Source organism: Protopterus annectens, chromosome 4.part1, assembly GCF_019279795.1.
Source record: "Protopterus annectens isolate FY-2018-M chromosome 4.part1, PAN1.0, whole genome shotgun sequence".
NCBI classification, from domain to species: domain Eukaryota; kingdom Metazoa; phylum Chordata; order Ceratodontiformes; family Protopteridae; genus Protopterus; species Protopterus annectens.
This window is the reverse complement of record NC_056734.1, coordinates 803,612,039-803,628,185: the sequence shown is the minus strand read 5'-3', so window position 1 is coordinate 803,628,185 and position 16,147 is coordinate 803,612,039. Positions and strand designations below refer to the sequence as shown.

General features: G+C 40.4%; 1 protein-coding gene across 3 annotated transcripts in view; it reads right to left on the bottom strand.

The window, feature by feature from the left end:
- MINDY4B (MINDY family member 4B) overlaps positions 1-16,147 on the bottom strand; it is a 1,400,689-nt gene that overhangs the window by 1,309,802 nt on the left and 74,740 nt on the right. Inside the window, exon 1 of one of the 3 annotated variants that reach the window (XM_044070563.1) lies at positions 849-1,031. The exons of the other annotated variants lie outside the window; for them this stretch is intronic. Coding sequence (XP_043926498.1) covers positions 849-950 — 102 coding nt within the window. The 5' untranslated portion in view covers positions 951-1,031. Of the gene's footprint in view, positions 1-848; positions 1,032-16,147 lie in introns of those variants that run through there. 3 annotated transcript variants of the gene reach the window in all.

Below are 16,147 nucleotides of genomic sequence, written 5' to 3'. Positions count from 1 at the left end.
CTTAAACATTAAAACCATCAGATGACATAATATTATTGCATACACACACTGCCCTAACAGATGGTGTTTGCAACAGTTTCATTATTCTGCTTCAACACTGTTGTACACTGAGCACAGAAAAAGGATTCATTTTGCTTCACTACCGTGCAGATGCCTTACAGTGATAATATCATAACATAAAAGTGAAAGCAAAAAAAATTTCCTACATAATAAATCTTACAAACTTATGCAACTATTTGTTAAATTATATTTTTCGTTTTATTTTGCTACTTGCTGAAGTAGTTTTACCTGTTTGTTCAATGTTTAAGACAAGTGTTAAACAGAAATATAAATGTTAAGTGACATACCCAAAAAGGACCACTGATATGTATTTAAGATTGTATAACCAATGCCTTTCCAACATTACAAGTAAAACCGCAGATACCATACAGGTTCTGTTTGTTTCATTTACATGACTAAACTAAGGTATACTTTCTATATGAACCATTCAAAATAAGTACAAATAAAATACAAGAAAATATTGCAATGTATTTTAACCACTGGTGTCACTGCAGTTAACTGGGCAGATACTACAGCAGATAGGCAGTTTTCAGAAGGAGACAGAATTTATATTTTAATTAGTTGTAAAATTGCCACAATTAAATCAACAGCTTTGAATCTGCCCCATTAATTTACAATACAGGTGGGTTCAAAGTCACTCTTACTACTGTTTGTTTCCAACATGTAACTGATAATGCACTTACAGTAATGTTCTCCTGTTTACAATGTCATGTTTACCTACAACAATAAACTGTAGGCTACACATTTCTGTCTCACACAAAGATGTAAAGATGCAAATGTTTACTTACTTCTTGGCCTTTATGTACCTCTTCCTCTAATATCTCAATGTAACTTAATTTTGAATTATCACCTCTTCTTTTGACCAAAATGACTTCAGAACACATGGCCATAGCTTGCAAATTACAGACAGATCATTCAGAAATGAAGTAAGCAGACTGCTCTGCTGGCTGTAACTTGAAAAGGCCTATCGCTTTTCTGTCTTGTCTTTATGTATCATGGAACAAGAGAAGCTACTATTCATATATACTAGGAAAACCCTTCAGCTGAAAGCAATTAGGGGGCAATCAACAGTGATGAAATAAAGGATATCTAATTTCTTTAGGCAAAACAACAGCAATCACAAATACATTTAATTATTTATTACTTTCTGATGACTAGAAACTTCAGAATGGGCGTAACATATGCTCAGCTGAAGCCAAAGGAGAGAAGCTATAGTTTGTAATTTGAAATCACAACTGTACTTATATTTATGCAGTTAATGAATTATGCTCAGTGATATATAGTAAACAGTCTTCTGTGTAGTGATATGCAGTATATTTACATTATGTAGCAACTTTCAGGACAGAGAGATGCACAGATAAAGCATATTATATAACAAAAAGAACGTCTCAGAGATTTGGGATGCATGGCTAGGCTTTCAAAGGTCCTTGCGGTCATTAGCCTAGTAAACACCTATGAACCTATGAACAAGTAAATGCACATTATTTATACAGAAGAGTTTTTAGGTAATTTATGGAAGGGGATGTCCAGTTACCTAAACTACTTCTGGTTATTTGCTTGCCTGTAGGAAGAGAGGAAAGGAGGATCATGCCGCAAGAATATATTTAGTGAATTATGCTCCTACTGCAGTTGCAGTTCCAGGACAGACTGAAATATCTGAGTTCCTTCTTGAAGGAGAATTTGTGGGCAGTTTGGCTTACAGCATATGGTATGCCACAATATCTGAAAATTTGCAAATCACTGTTGTAAACTAGACTGTCTGTGATGTTATGAGTTAAGTCTGTTGAGGTAATGGCTTACGAGGCAAAGTGAGTAATCAAAGGTTTTAAAGGAGAGATTATCTAGCTGGTAAAATGTTAAGTAAGCCATTCTAAGATTGCTGATCATCAGGAGGTGCTTCATTTCAGGCCACTTGCTGGTCTTCAAAAAATGCAATGGTGTCTTTTGGCAGAAATGGTCAGAGACAAAACAGGTACTCTGTCATATGCCTGCTGTAATTTGTAAGTCAAAGTAGAGGATTATGAGCAGGTTGCTGATCATAACCGGCTTATTATCTGTTTGAGACACATGGATGCCAAGAAATTCATCTTGAAAGTGACCCAATCAAAATTCTTCCTCGCATTATCTGCTCCATGTACTATCAGTTATAGTAAAAAAAAACTAAGTGTTTTGCTGGCTTTCAAAGCTGTCAGAAAGGTAGTAATACACTGTCTAATGTTACAGAAAGTCAGATACACATAACCAACACAGCAGACAGACACATCTGTTTTTTTTATTCTGCCCCTATCATTTGCTCATCAGTACTGGTTGCTTTAACTGCCTAGTGTGATAACCAATCTTAACAAGTGCAGCAGGGGGGTGTTAAACATTTGTTATGATCAGGTCTCCCACTATGGAAGGGCTTAATGGATTTGTCTTTTTGCAGATGTCAGAGTGTAATCACTGTGCTCCATTTACTACATTATGTTTATGGACATAACTGGGTAATAGCAAAGCTTTTTTCTGTGAGCTAAGTTCATGTGGTCATGAAATGATGGCATAGCATGTCAAGTTTTTAATAAGTGAGGAGGATGGTTGTATTAATTAATGCATTTGCTGTATATTAAGTCATGATTCAAGATAGCACCTAACAGCTTGATTGAGCTGTTCTTTCAAGCTAAAGATCAACATCTAAATATAAGGTTCTTGGGTAAACAGCATTGCAGTTTGTGATACTAAAGTATAAACCTGAGTTTTTGCAGATGCTTTAGTTTAGATGAATATAAGAGAATGGACTCATCAACATACTAAATAAGAGAAGTCAGTTGACAAAAAAAGATGCCAGTTAATTAACAAAGACGGTAAAAGAGAAGCAGTCCACATTCAAGGATGGAACTCTGAGATACACTAAAAATTACAAAAAGAGGTGCAGAGGCTACTTATAACTTTCTGACTGCTTGTATTCTATCATATAACTAGCTGGTAAACTTTAAGTAAGATTATAGTTAACAGTTTTGCAGAGGACAACATGATGGCGAATTGTATCACTGGCTTTTGATAAGTCAGGAAAATTGTTTCCTATAAATTTACCCTGATCGGGTTTTGTATTTATTTTTAAAGGTTAGTAGTATACCTTCTATTCCATATCCTTGGCAAAAGACATGCTGTGAGCTTGAAAGGATGTTGTAATCACTCAAGTGCTTTATAAGTTGAAAATAAATGTATTTCTTGAACAGTTTGTATAAGGCTGGAGTAGTGTTGTGTATATGAAGTTGCTATAACCAATAGTAAGCCGCCTTTTTGTAGATGGGCCATGATAGCTGATTTCCAAAAGCTTTGGTAATGTAGCATTCTCTTATGGACCTAATGGCTAGAGTATAAACATTGTAGGATTTTGGATTAGAACCTAGTTAAAGTTACAATGGTAGAAGCCATAGAGCCAAAGAATGTTCTTCCCCTGCAGACCATATCCAATTTGTAATGAGTGATAAAGGTATGAGGCATAGCCAAAGTTGCAGCTGCACAAATTTCATCCATAGAAGCTTTTGAATGAAAAACTGCTGATGTGGCAACTGATGTGGTTGAATGCGCTTTAACAGGCGCAGGTAACTTTTGGTTGTTATGTGCATAAATAAATGTAACACAGTCTCTCAGCCATTTAGATAAAGTCAGTTTTGATACAGCTTGTCCCACTGTTGGACCAGAAAAGGAAATGAACAATTGATCTGATTTCCTGAACGCTTTAGTCCTGTTCAGGTAAAAACGTACTTTCCTATGTATGTCCAGTAAGTATACGCAATATTCACCTCTGTTGGAAAACTTGGGGAAGAAAACTGGTAATTAAATAGTTTGATTAATATTGGATTCAGAGACCACCTTAGAAAGAATGGAAGGGTTAGTTCTCAATAATACCCTGTCTTTATAAAAGATGATATACGGGGTTTCGCACATAATGCCTGGATCTTAGAGACTCTTCTGGCAGAAATGATGGCTACTAGTAAAATAGTTTTCCAGGAAAGGAATTTAAGATGGCAAGTAGCGGCTGGTTCAAAGGGAGATAATACTAAAGATTGCAAAACCAAGGTGAGATCCCACAAAGCTAAGGGATCTTTGAATTGAAGTTTTAGATGTAAGGCACCTTTGAGAAAGACCTTGCACAGGCGATGGGAAATTAAAAGATGGTCGTCATAGCCGTTGTGGAAATTGGAAATGGCAGCTAATTGGATTCTAATGGTGGATCCAGAGGCTCCTTGGTCAAACAGAGCAGCTAAAAATTGCAAAACTTTTTCAACAGCTGCTGAAAAGGGATCTAAATTGTTTTCAGAGGCCCAAACTGAAAATCTCTTCCATTTGCTGGAATAGAGTCTCCTGGTGGAAGGCCTATGGGAGGCCAGAAGAATCTTTTTTTTATTGGGAAAGTTATATTATTCTGTCTGGTGATTAACAGAAATGGAGGAACCAAGCTGTGAGCTTGACAGTGCGCATATCTGGGTGCACCAATCCCTGCAGGTGAGAGAGCAGGTCTGGAATTGAGTCCAGAATCCACAGATGGTGAATCAAGGGAGGCCATAGAAAGGGGAACCAAATTTGCCTGGGCCAGAAGGGAGCAATGAGAATCACTTTACTTCACAACCTTTGGGCTTTCTTTAGGAAGAAGGGTATGGAGGAAATGGGGGAAAGGCGTAAAGGAGACCTGAGGGCCAATCAAAAAGGAGAGCATCACTTGGGAACTCCCCCTGAGGGGGGATTAGGGCAAAGTAGCTGCTGCACTTGTTGTTCGTTGGGGAGGGAAAGAGATCACAGCAAGGTTGTCCCCATCTGTGAAAGCTTTCCTTTTCTACTTTGAGATTGAGAGACCACTCGTGAGCCAGTACAATGTGTGTGCTCAGCTTGTCCACTACCATGATTGAACTCCTCAGGATATGTGTTGCCACAGGAAAGGGGTTGGAAGATATCACCCTTTGCCACACTCTGAGAGCTTCCCGGCAAAGGGGTTAGGATTTGGTTCTACCCTGTTTGTTGATGTACCATACAACTGATTAAAGTTGCCTGACTGAACTGCAACTCTTCCCAGAGGAAGAGCAGATTGAAAGGCTTGCAATGCTAGCAGCACTGCTCTCATTTCCAAGACATTGATGTGCAAATTGGCCTCTTGTGAAGACAAAGTGACTGCTCTACCCTGATAATGCTCCTCCACCTCATCTGGGAGGTGCCATGGTCACTATGGCCTTGGGATGCTGGGGAACAAAGGGACGACCCATTAGAATTTCTTCTGACTGCATCCACCAGGATAGATCCTTTCTGCAATGTTCCTGTTATTAATATTGGGTGAGTCATCAGATGAGATAGAATGGACCACTGGGAGGCCAGAAGCCATTGAAGTATCCTCATGTGAAATCTCGCCAAGTGAACCAAGGTGATGGCCACCACCATAGATCATAGAGCTTGAAGGACAAGTAGAGCAGGCATTTTGTTGTTTACTGGAATGAGCTGTACTTGAGACCTTATCTTTTGGAGCCTGTGAAAGAGTAGAGAAGCTATACACGAAACTGTGTTGAGGTGGGCTGCTATGAATTCTAGGTCCTGAGTAGGAGAGAGCTGTGACTTTTTGTTGTTGACTGTTATGCCCAGGGCACTGAACAAGTGCATGATGAAGTCTGTGGCTTGATGCAGTAGATGCCTGGTAGGGGCAGTGAGGAGCCAGTTGTCTAGATAAGGAAGCACCCAGAATCCGTGTAGCCTCAAGTAAGCCATGACTGCTGCCATGCATTTGGTGAACACTCTGGGGGCTGTTGTGAGGCCAAATGGCAGTGGCCTGAATTGATAATGACTGGCACCTAGCCAAAAGAGTCATACCTACTTGAGCATATATCCATCTTTATGTGGTAATACGCATCATGAAGGTCTATAGAGCACATCCAATCATTCTCCCATTTTCCCCTAGAAAGGGGAGAATAAACTGAACCATGACCATCTGGAATTTTGTCTGCCGAACAAACTTGTTCAGAAGGCTGAGGTACAATATCGGCCTCCGTCTTCTTTGGCACTAAAAAGAACCTGGATAAAATCCAGATTGTATCTGCTCTGGTGGTACTTCTTGCAGGACTCTTTTTTTCTAGCAGCTTTTGAACCTCTATGGCTGCTTGATCCCTCTGATTGGGTGGAACATCTGGGATTTTTTCCTCAGTGATCTCAGGAAAAGGGTGAAAGGCATATGATAGCTTCTGGCAATGATGCTCTGCACCCAAGTATCAGAGTTTATTTGTCACCAGGCTGTCGAGTGCAGTGAGAACCTTTCCCTAACTGCTTCCAGAGGTAAGAAATTTGGCCTCCTTTCAGGAGCACTGGTAGGGTTGTCCAGAGAAGGGGTCACTATAGCCCAGGTTTTACAGGCCACCTCTGCCGTGGTGTCAGCATCTTTTGTTTGAGCTCCCCCTCTGCCAAGAGGGAAGCTATCACCATGTATATCCTGGAAAGGCCCTTAGGACTTCTTGAACCACATCTTTCCACTCCACTGATTCCTGGGGTAATATTGCTGAGGAGAAGAAAAACAAATGCCCACAGCATACAAGGTCTTTCCATCCTTTTCACACCTGGCTAGTTTGTCCTTTACTTTGGGGCCTAACAAGGATGATCCGTCAAAAGGAGCATTGACGAAGGAAGACTTGAAAAGCTCCACAAATTCACACAAGCACATCCAGACATGGTGTCTTATGACATCTCCTGAGCCTGCTGCTCTGGTCGTACCTCAGCTGCATGTGCAATGATCCGCATGGATGAATTTGATATAGACTCCAGGTTGGCCAGCTGAGAGATGACCTTATCCTGCACCTTGTCAGACACTGCTCCCGCGCAAGTATCCGATAACTCCTTAATCAGATCTCTCTGGAGTCTGGTAAAACGTGCCATGAAATTCAAAGACCTGAGTGTGAAGTTTGATGAAGCATAGACCTGCTTTCCAATCTGCATCATCCTACACTCCCGGCTAGGAGGATGGACAGTGGAACTGTCATCGACAAGTTCCTTCTTGGTGGAAGCCGCTACCACCATGGCATCTACTCCTAATCTCTTGGTCCAATATTGGAGGAGGAGATAAAATTTTGTCTGGTCTCCAGGAAATAGGCTCTATGGAGCCATGGGCCTTCTAAGCCTGCTGAGCGATCAGCTTAATAAGATCGTAAGTGGGTGGGGTCACCCAGGAAGTAGATGGTTGAGCACCGAACACCTGCAAATACACGGATTCCTCTGAGGTCAGATCTTAGGACTTCCAGTTAACCCTCAGCTTGAGAATCTCTAGGATGTCTCCAAAGGGGGCATCTGCAGGGGGGTGACTGGGGTGGAACCTTCTCCTTCATCGAAATCCATGTCCTCAGTGACAGATTCTTCCAGGGAATCTAGGTGCTTCCTCTTGCATGCCTTCTTATGGGGGGGGTGGTGTTCCTCAGCAGGGATTTCAGAGGAAATACTCCAAAGAAGAAGCACCCTGTACAGAGGTAACTTGAAGCTTCAGTGCTCACTGTCCTATCATGGAGATTGATGTCAGCTCTGGACCAGAATATATGGTAATGTGGCACACCATTGCAGAACAAACCAACTGAGAGCCTTCACAGGCTAAAGCTCTCTCCATACCCTGGAAGGGAGGACCCCCTCGAAGAAGAGTTGGAGCCCAGAACTGAAAAAACTACTTTGGAAACAAGTTGAGTGGCACAGTGGTGCAGCGGTTAACATTGTCGCCTCATAGCAAGAGGTTCTCCGGTTCGATTCTCGGCTGGGGTGCCTTCTGTGTGGAGTTTGCATGTTCTCCCTGTGTTCGTGTAGGTTTCCTCTGGGTACTCCGGTTTCCTCCCACATTCCAAAGACATGCATCTGGAGCATTTCTCCCCGGGCCTCTGCTGAAAACAGGCTCTGTGGAACCTAGTCGGACTTTCCCGGTCAACAAATGATAAATAAATAAATAAATAAATAAGGTCACATCCCACTCCGAGAGTCTGCCCTCTGAAGCAAGAGCCTGGGAAGGACAAAGTCCAGACAGCCAAGGTAAATTCTGCATAAAAAACAGGTGCCAGTCTGAGATCCTCACAACCAGCAGTTGAGTCTCGGCCCAGAGAATCTGTCAGTTCCAAGAAGTCAGAGCAACATCTGGTGCTGAGGTAGGGATGCCTAACAGCACCGGAACAGCTGGTACTGGGGAGATTGAAGTGCTAGGCTCCGAAGCTCTGGTGGAAGTCAAAGGAGGAGACAGTATAGGAGTCCTTGGAGAAAATACCCCAACTCCAGGAGGGAGAAGGTCCACACTGATGTCTCACTCACTAGGTTGAATAAGAAGAACATTATGGTCAGGTGCCTGTCAGGTGCCAGGATCTGCCACATAACGCAAGCACTTAGGTCATTCCACAACAGGTACAAATATGACTCTTTCATTGTCCATGTTGGTGTGAATGACCTGAGACATACCTCCCTGGACTACATGAACAGAGACATACAACAGCTCTCTGATCTTGTAGCCCAGGCAGGTATGACCCTAGCTCTGAGTAGCATCCTACCATCACCCAGAATGATACCACAGTACAAGCAGAAAATGACTGACTTCAACAATTGGCTAAGTTTCTGGTATCATTTTAAGGGGATCCAGTATCCATCTGCCTGGGATGACATGATTGACAGACCTCGATGCATTGCCAGAGATGGCCTGAATCTGTCACCCCAGGGATTCCGGATACTGGCCAAGGCTCTTGCCACTCCTACAGTCCCTTTTTTAGGCAATGTCCTAAAGACAAAATTACCACTGAAACAACTACAAGCAAACGAAATCTGAGGGTTATGCTAGAACAACACTAGAAGTCTAAATCTCAAAATGCACTCACTTGAAGCACTCCTTAAAATGGAGAACATCAACATCTGTGCAGTGACCGAGACCTGGTTCAAGGCCCCAGAGAGCACCCCAGCACTACCAGGCTATAATTCATACCACACCTTTCGGCCCTTAAACCTGGACTGAAGCACTAAAGGCAGTAGTATCACCATATTCATAAAGAATATGCACACCTCCAGACTAGTAGGCCAACATAACGCATCAGAGATATTTCAGGTACAACTAACACTGGGTAAAACTGCAATCCAGGTTGTAGCCTGCTATAGATCCCCCATCATGTCTCAAGACTCCCACTCCACATTCCTAAACACACTGGAAAATATTAGGGTACAACCCACTACCCTTATACTGGGAGACTTTAACTACCCCTCCATTAACTGGGAAAATTACTCATGTATCAACACACTTGCTCAATGTCTTATGGAATTCATTAATTCCAATGCCCTGGACCAACTCATTCTTACCCCCACCAGAGGTAGAAACATCCTTGACGTGGTTATTACTAACATGGGTGAACATTGCTCTACACCAGTAATCAACTCCTCCCTGGTCAAATCTGACCACAAGCTAATCACCATGGATATGCACATCCCACCCTCACCCCCCCCAAAGGAAACCACCATAAAAAAACTTCTCCAAAGCCAATTTTGGGCTTCTAAAAATAGAGGTGGCTAACTTCACAACACCCATGCAAATGGAAAATAGGTGCATGACTGCTGAATCATACACCAATGCACTGTATGAGCACATACAAGTGCATGGAGCAGGCCATACCAAACAGAACCAAGATGCTCTCCTCCAAAAAAAGGAAGCCAATCTGGTGGTCCCCCACTATAAACAAACTCTACAACAGAAGGAAAAGACTGTTGCAGAAAAGGGGTGAAGTCCCAGGACTGGAAAAACTCCTTTGTTAGCCTCAGCAAAAAAACGAGATCCATCATCAAATCCTCTAAAGTTCGCTATGAAAACAAAACCGCTGCAGATTCTAAAGACAACCACAAGGCATTCTATAGCTATGTCAAGAATCTACATGGCAGGGGGGGGGGTGAATGGCTAACTGAAAGCAGCAGTATTTTAGAGCGCCATATAACTAGTTAAATAAGACAGGAAAAAAAATATTCTTTTTTTTCTTCAAAGTATAAAATATTATAGATAAAGGTCTAATTTACATAATTTGAAACTTTGGTGAAGTTTTACAAATAATTTCCTGACAAAAAGCTTGAAGATATATTCACTTGTTAAAATGAGCAACTCAAGGAATTCTCACCAGGATGCTGCCTTAAAGAAGGAACTACAACAGATGGCATCTATCCTGCAGGAGTTGTCTTTGAAGATGGATGATTTTAAAGAGAACCTAGAAAATCTTAAAACAAGCAGTCAAAAACAGGTTGACACCCTCAAGGAAATGTTACAACACCACCAGACAAGAATAACAGGAATAGAGGTTTCTCTAAATGACTTAGAAAGCAGACTTAAGGAAGAGGAAACAAAGAAAGAAATGCTTCTTAAACAAAACACTTGGTTGGTTAATAAAGTAGATGACTTGGAAAATAGGGAGAGGAGAAATAACATCTGGATTTTTGGATTACCTGAAAACACAGAAGGTGAGAATATCATTTCCTTTTTATCAAGCTGGATCCCTGACTTTTTACATTTTATAGAATGACTTTCCTTTGGAATTGAGAGGGCGCACAGAGCTCTTGGGAAACCTGCCACTAACTCAAACTCTCCTCCTAGGTCAATAATTATCAAATTTATTTCATGCTTGGACAAGGAACTGATTTTGTGATCTGCTTGGAGGAAGGTACCTCTAAAGTATAAACAGAGCCTGATAAGATTTGATAACGACTATTCATCTAGAATAATGGAACAAAGGAAAAAAGTGTGGCCAATGATAAAGTTTCTGAAACAAAATAACATCAAGGCACAACTTGCATACCCAGCTAAGATAAGAATACTGTATGCCAACAAGATTAGGACTTTTATTGACTTAGAGGAAGCCTCTTCATTTATTAAAACTAATAATGTGATTACTTTACCAGAAGATATGGACTGGATGTCACCTTCTCTCAAGAGAACAAAAGAAACAAATGTCTGGACAGATGTCAAAAAGAAGACGTAAAAGACTAATACTGTTACAGCCAAATCTCTCAAAGCATGTACTATGATATGAATTGTTTTAACATTGCTTTAAAGGTCCAATTTTACTGCTTGGAATTTTAAAACAAAGGTAACTAACTACTGGAATCTTTATCTATATTTTTTGAAAATAGATGGCACATGAGAGTTTTCACATTACCTCAGGTATTTAAAACAGGGTACCTTTCTTTCACAGAAGGAGAGTTATATAGCACATAAAATGTTTATACTGTAAATCAACATACATAGTATATGTGTATTTTCTCTTAATTTTCTCTTTTCTTTCTCTTTCTTCTCTCTTTTCTCATTATTATTTTAACTGCGGATGTCTCCCTTTCTAAATTCTCTCCTATTTACTATACTAATATAGTCTGTATATATTTAATAACTCACTATCTATACACAGATAAATAATAGTCTAAAATAATCTAGTTTTAAGGTAGACTAATTGGAATAGTGAACTTAATTAATTGTTATTACAATATTTATTAGATTAACGATAGTCACTATTATGCTTATTCGGATTGGGGACATGTTCGTGATTAACTCTGAAATGTTCCATTCATGTACATATGTCCTTTGAATTATTTCCTTTTAGTATTGACAAATATATAAAAAAAGGAGGGAAAAATGTACTGTTGGTTAAGAGAAGTGAAACTTTCTTCACATTCCATTTGTGTTGCCATAGCAACAGTAAACAACTGCTGCAGTTTCTAAGGAAACTGTTAACCTGCGAAGTGCATTTAGCCTCACAGATAACAAATAATAAGAAAAAGTAATGTTGTTTAGTTATTAAAATGAAAAACAACCTAAGCAAGGTAAAATAAATACATAATAGGACTATTTGTAATATTGGGTCTATATTAGCTAACCGAATGCTTACGTAGTCGAATTACACGTAAACGAACTATATAGAACAAAAGTGTATATAATAGAAAAGCTAAATTTCCGAAAATCATATAATCAAAATATTTTGTTTGGCCAACACCGAAGCACCCAGTGCGTGAAAAAAAGCTATGCACGTAATAAACTAATACCTTTCTAACCACTCACCACAATACGTGACAAAATAATAAGTCCCTAAACCAAGTACATGTTGTGAAACGCAACACAAATTATTAAACACAATCCTACAATACACCTCGTAATAACAGCAAATACTTAAATTATCCACAACTGAAAAGTAACGGTCTTGCACTACACTTTCAATAACATAGCCACAAATCGTAAGAAGTCATCTTGCGTGTAGGTAGCCTTATGTTTTATGACACTTTCTAACCTGTAGCAGCACTCTAATGTCTTTCTCTTTTTAGGCAAAGGTGGTATTGCAGACAACAACCTAACTCTTGTTTCATTCACCTTGTTTTGCTCCCTGACCAATTCAGATATAACGCAAGGGATATCACATATTCTCCTACCAAGTAAACAGCAAATTCTTCTATGCCACCCCTTCACATGGTTCTGCGTTCGAGGTAAACATAACCTGTTCAAATCTGAAACATTCCAAAACTGTATAGAAAACATAGGTGGAAACCTGTCAACATTACTAAGGCGGGTCTGCTGTTTATGATGCTTGCCGAAAACAAATACACCAGAGAAATACTGTACTAACTCCTTTCCCGAAGTAGGAAATGATTTAGAAAGATTTTGAAATGCAGGAATAACTTCATCTACATTTAGAAATGCTAGAGCAATTAGCTTTTTCACATAAAGCTGAAATGATACGCATTTAACATATAATGTAGCTAGACCTAGCATTTGCACTCTATGCCATACGGTCTGAGCAAAGTGGAACAAACAGCCTTTATTGATAACGTTAGTGAAGTTATATTTAACGCTTTTAATAGCTGCAAGCTCAAAATCTGACAGAATAAATTGTACAGTAACAGTTAGCTTGGCATCATTTAACAGCTCAAACAGACAGTCCCACATAAAGTTGTATGACCTAAAGCACTTTTTAGACATAAGACAGAACACCAATGGAAGATATTTAATGTTATCTCCTACTGTCACCACAGCATGTATGCTGTATAGCCGTCTACATAAACATGCTTTAGTGAGGAACACTCCATCCATTAACCACATTTTAGATTCACTCAAATCATATAGATTCTCAAGAGTGGAAAACAATAAGACATGCAGATTATTATGTATATCACGTTTCCGTTTCTGCAGAAATGTACCCTCTTTAAAGTTGCAGCTACTAGGATCTACACTATCTAAGGTTGTACAAAGCTTTGTATAACATTTAATATTCTTACGTCTCACCCTATTGACCTGTTGTAACATGGATCTACGTGATGGCAAGGACAATATTGTTTCATGAGACGTGCTTGCTATAACGTCGTCAACCACTAATGAAGGTGTGTCCCTACACACTCTAGCACTCTGCTTTAGACTGTCAAAGGCAACATATTTTTCTACTTCAGTGACATCTGGGGGATGGTGATGTCCCGTAGATTTTAACAGGACTTCTCCTTCAGTGTATTTTTGAGTTATTACCCGACCTTTACACCTGTCTTTAACTTTACGTTTACAACACCAGTAATGTTTTCTCTAAATTAAACAGATAGCCATCGATATTTAGCATATCCCTGCCTTTCTGTGATTTTACCGTATCATAGACTTCTCCCATAACTCTAGGTGTATGCAGTGTTTCGTTAGCCATGTTGAATTTAGCGCATGTGCAAAACAAGCATAAGCACGTCTCTCGGACTTTTATATTTGTTTTATATCATAAAACATTGTAAAAAAACTGGCTACTTAATGAATATGATGTGAGTGTTTTGAACCCTTTTTTGAGAGTATGCTGGATGGTGTTGCTGCTTTTGAGAGGAAACTTGTTTTCCAGAAAAAATCCAAACTTTTACGTGATATTAATGACTTCAAAATGGGCCATGTCTTTATGTGGCCATGTAATAGCCAGTGTGTAAATGGACATGATGTTAATAGACTTTTGACTCAGCATAACGATGTTAATGTCATTACCATGACTCATATGAAGTCCTCTGATAATGTACATGATAATGTGCGAGGTAATTCAGTCGATAGACATGATGGCCATCAGTTAGATAACTGTAATTCTGATGTTTCCAACCCTTCTGATTTTATTTCTTGTGATGGCAATGTTTCTGCTTCTAATATTGTTAATAAGAAGTTATGTACCTACCATAACGTTCCATGTTAGTTGTCTTCTCTCGCCTTCTTTCTTGCTTGATGGGTTCGGAGCCGATCCTCGGCTCCGACTCGGCACTTGCTTTAGCTCGAGAACTCCTTTTACCAGCTCGAGGCAGCCCCATATCCCATGATGCAAGGCAGTAAGTACCCAGATCTCGTTTGTTGACAAAGGGCAATAACACCAAGCATAAAATACTTCCCAAAGGAAGAAGAAACTTACAGATGGAAAAAGGACCAGGTCTGAATGGTCTTTAGCATAATAGTTTCTTATACAAGGTCTGTCCAGGCCAGGGCAAGGAGGGAGGGTCGCAAGAAAGAAGGCGAGAGAAGACAACTAACATGGAACGTTATGGTAGGTACATAACTTCTTAATGTTAAGTTGTCAATCTCGCCTTCATTCTTGCTTGATGGGACCGCGTCCATAGCACCTCTATCCTGGGTGGCTCAATGGAACAAACTCTTGAGGACTGTAGAGCCAAAACTGGCTCTGTCCCTGGAGGCCAAGTCCAATTTGTAATGGGAAACAAAAGTGTGAGGAGTGGCCCAAGTGGCCGCTGCACAAATAGTGTCCAAAGGCAGTCTAGCTTGAAAAGCTGTAGAAGTAGCTAAACTCCTAGTTGAATGTGCTTTAGGTTTTGAGCACAGCTGTTTTCCCCTGATCGTATAAATTTCAGTGATGACCGAAGAAAGCCATCTGGACAAAGTCACTTTAGAAACAGGAAGGCCTTTTTATTATCCGCATAGGAAACAAAAGTTGATCAGATTTTCTAAATTTTTGTTCTGTCCAAATAATATCTAAGCTGACGGTGGACGTCAAGATAATGTAGCTTTTGTTCAGCTCTATCTGAATAGTTAGGAAAAATACAGGAGATCAATGGATTGATTCAGATTGTTTTTTGAAGCTACCTTAGGTAAAAAGGATGGATTAGTTCTCAAAGATACTCTGTCTTTGTGAAAAATCAAATAGGGGGGTCGAACCGAAAGAGCATGAAGTTCAGACACCCTCCTGGCAGATGTAATAGCCACTAGGAATAACGTTTTCCAAGAAAGATATTTTAGGGAACAAGAAACAGCTGGCTCGAAGGGGCCAAGAATCAAGGATGTCAGCACTAAATTTAGATCCCACTGAGGAGGAGGATTCCTGATTGGAGGCTTTAGTAGGAAAATTCCTTTCAAGAAGGCCCTGCAGAGCCTATGGGACATAATATTATGATCTGCTATCCCGACATGAAAATTGGAAATAGCAGCCAACTGAACTCTGACTGTGGAAGAAGAGGAGCCTGCATGAAAAATCTCTGCTAAGAAGTCCAGAACTGCCTGAACAGGGGCAGTAAAAGGATCAATATTTTGGGCCTTAGCCCAATAAGAGAAACGCTTCCATTTGCTTGTGTAAATCCTCCTGGTAGAGGATTTTAGTGAAGCTACTATGATATCTCTAACTGGGTTAGAGATCAAAGGAAGCCTGGCTAAGGAAGGAAGTGGAGCAACCATGCTGTGAGGTTGAGAGAAGGGATTGACCGGTGCAGCTGACCGGATTGGTGAATCAGTAGATCTGGCACTGGGTCCAGATGCCACGGCTGCACCAAAAGGTGATGATGGAGGAACGGGAACCAAACTTGTCGAGGCCAGTAAGGGGCAATGAGAATCAATTTGGCTCTCAAACGGTAGCTTTCTGGATCACCTGAGGGATCAGAGGAAATGGAGGGAAGGCATAAAGAAGTCCCTGGGGCCAATCCTGGGTCAGAGCGTCTCTGGGTGGATGGCCTGATAGAGGGAAGAGGCTGAAGAAGTCTGGACATTTGCTGTTTTGGGGAGTAGCAAAAAGATCGCAACATGGACGACCCCATTCCAGAAAAATCTCTTCCGCTATGGATTGCTTGAGAGACCACTCGTGAGGCATGAGAATAGCTCTGCTCAATC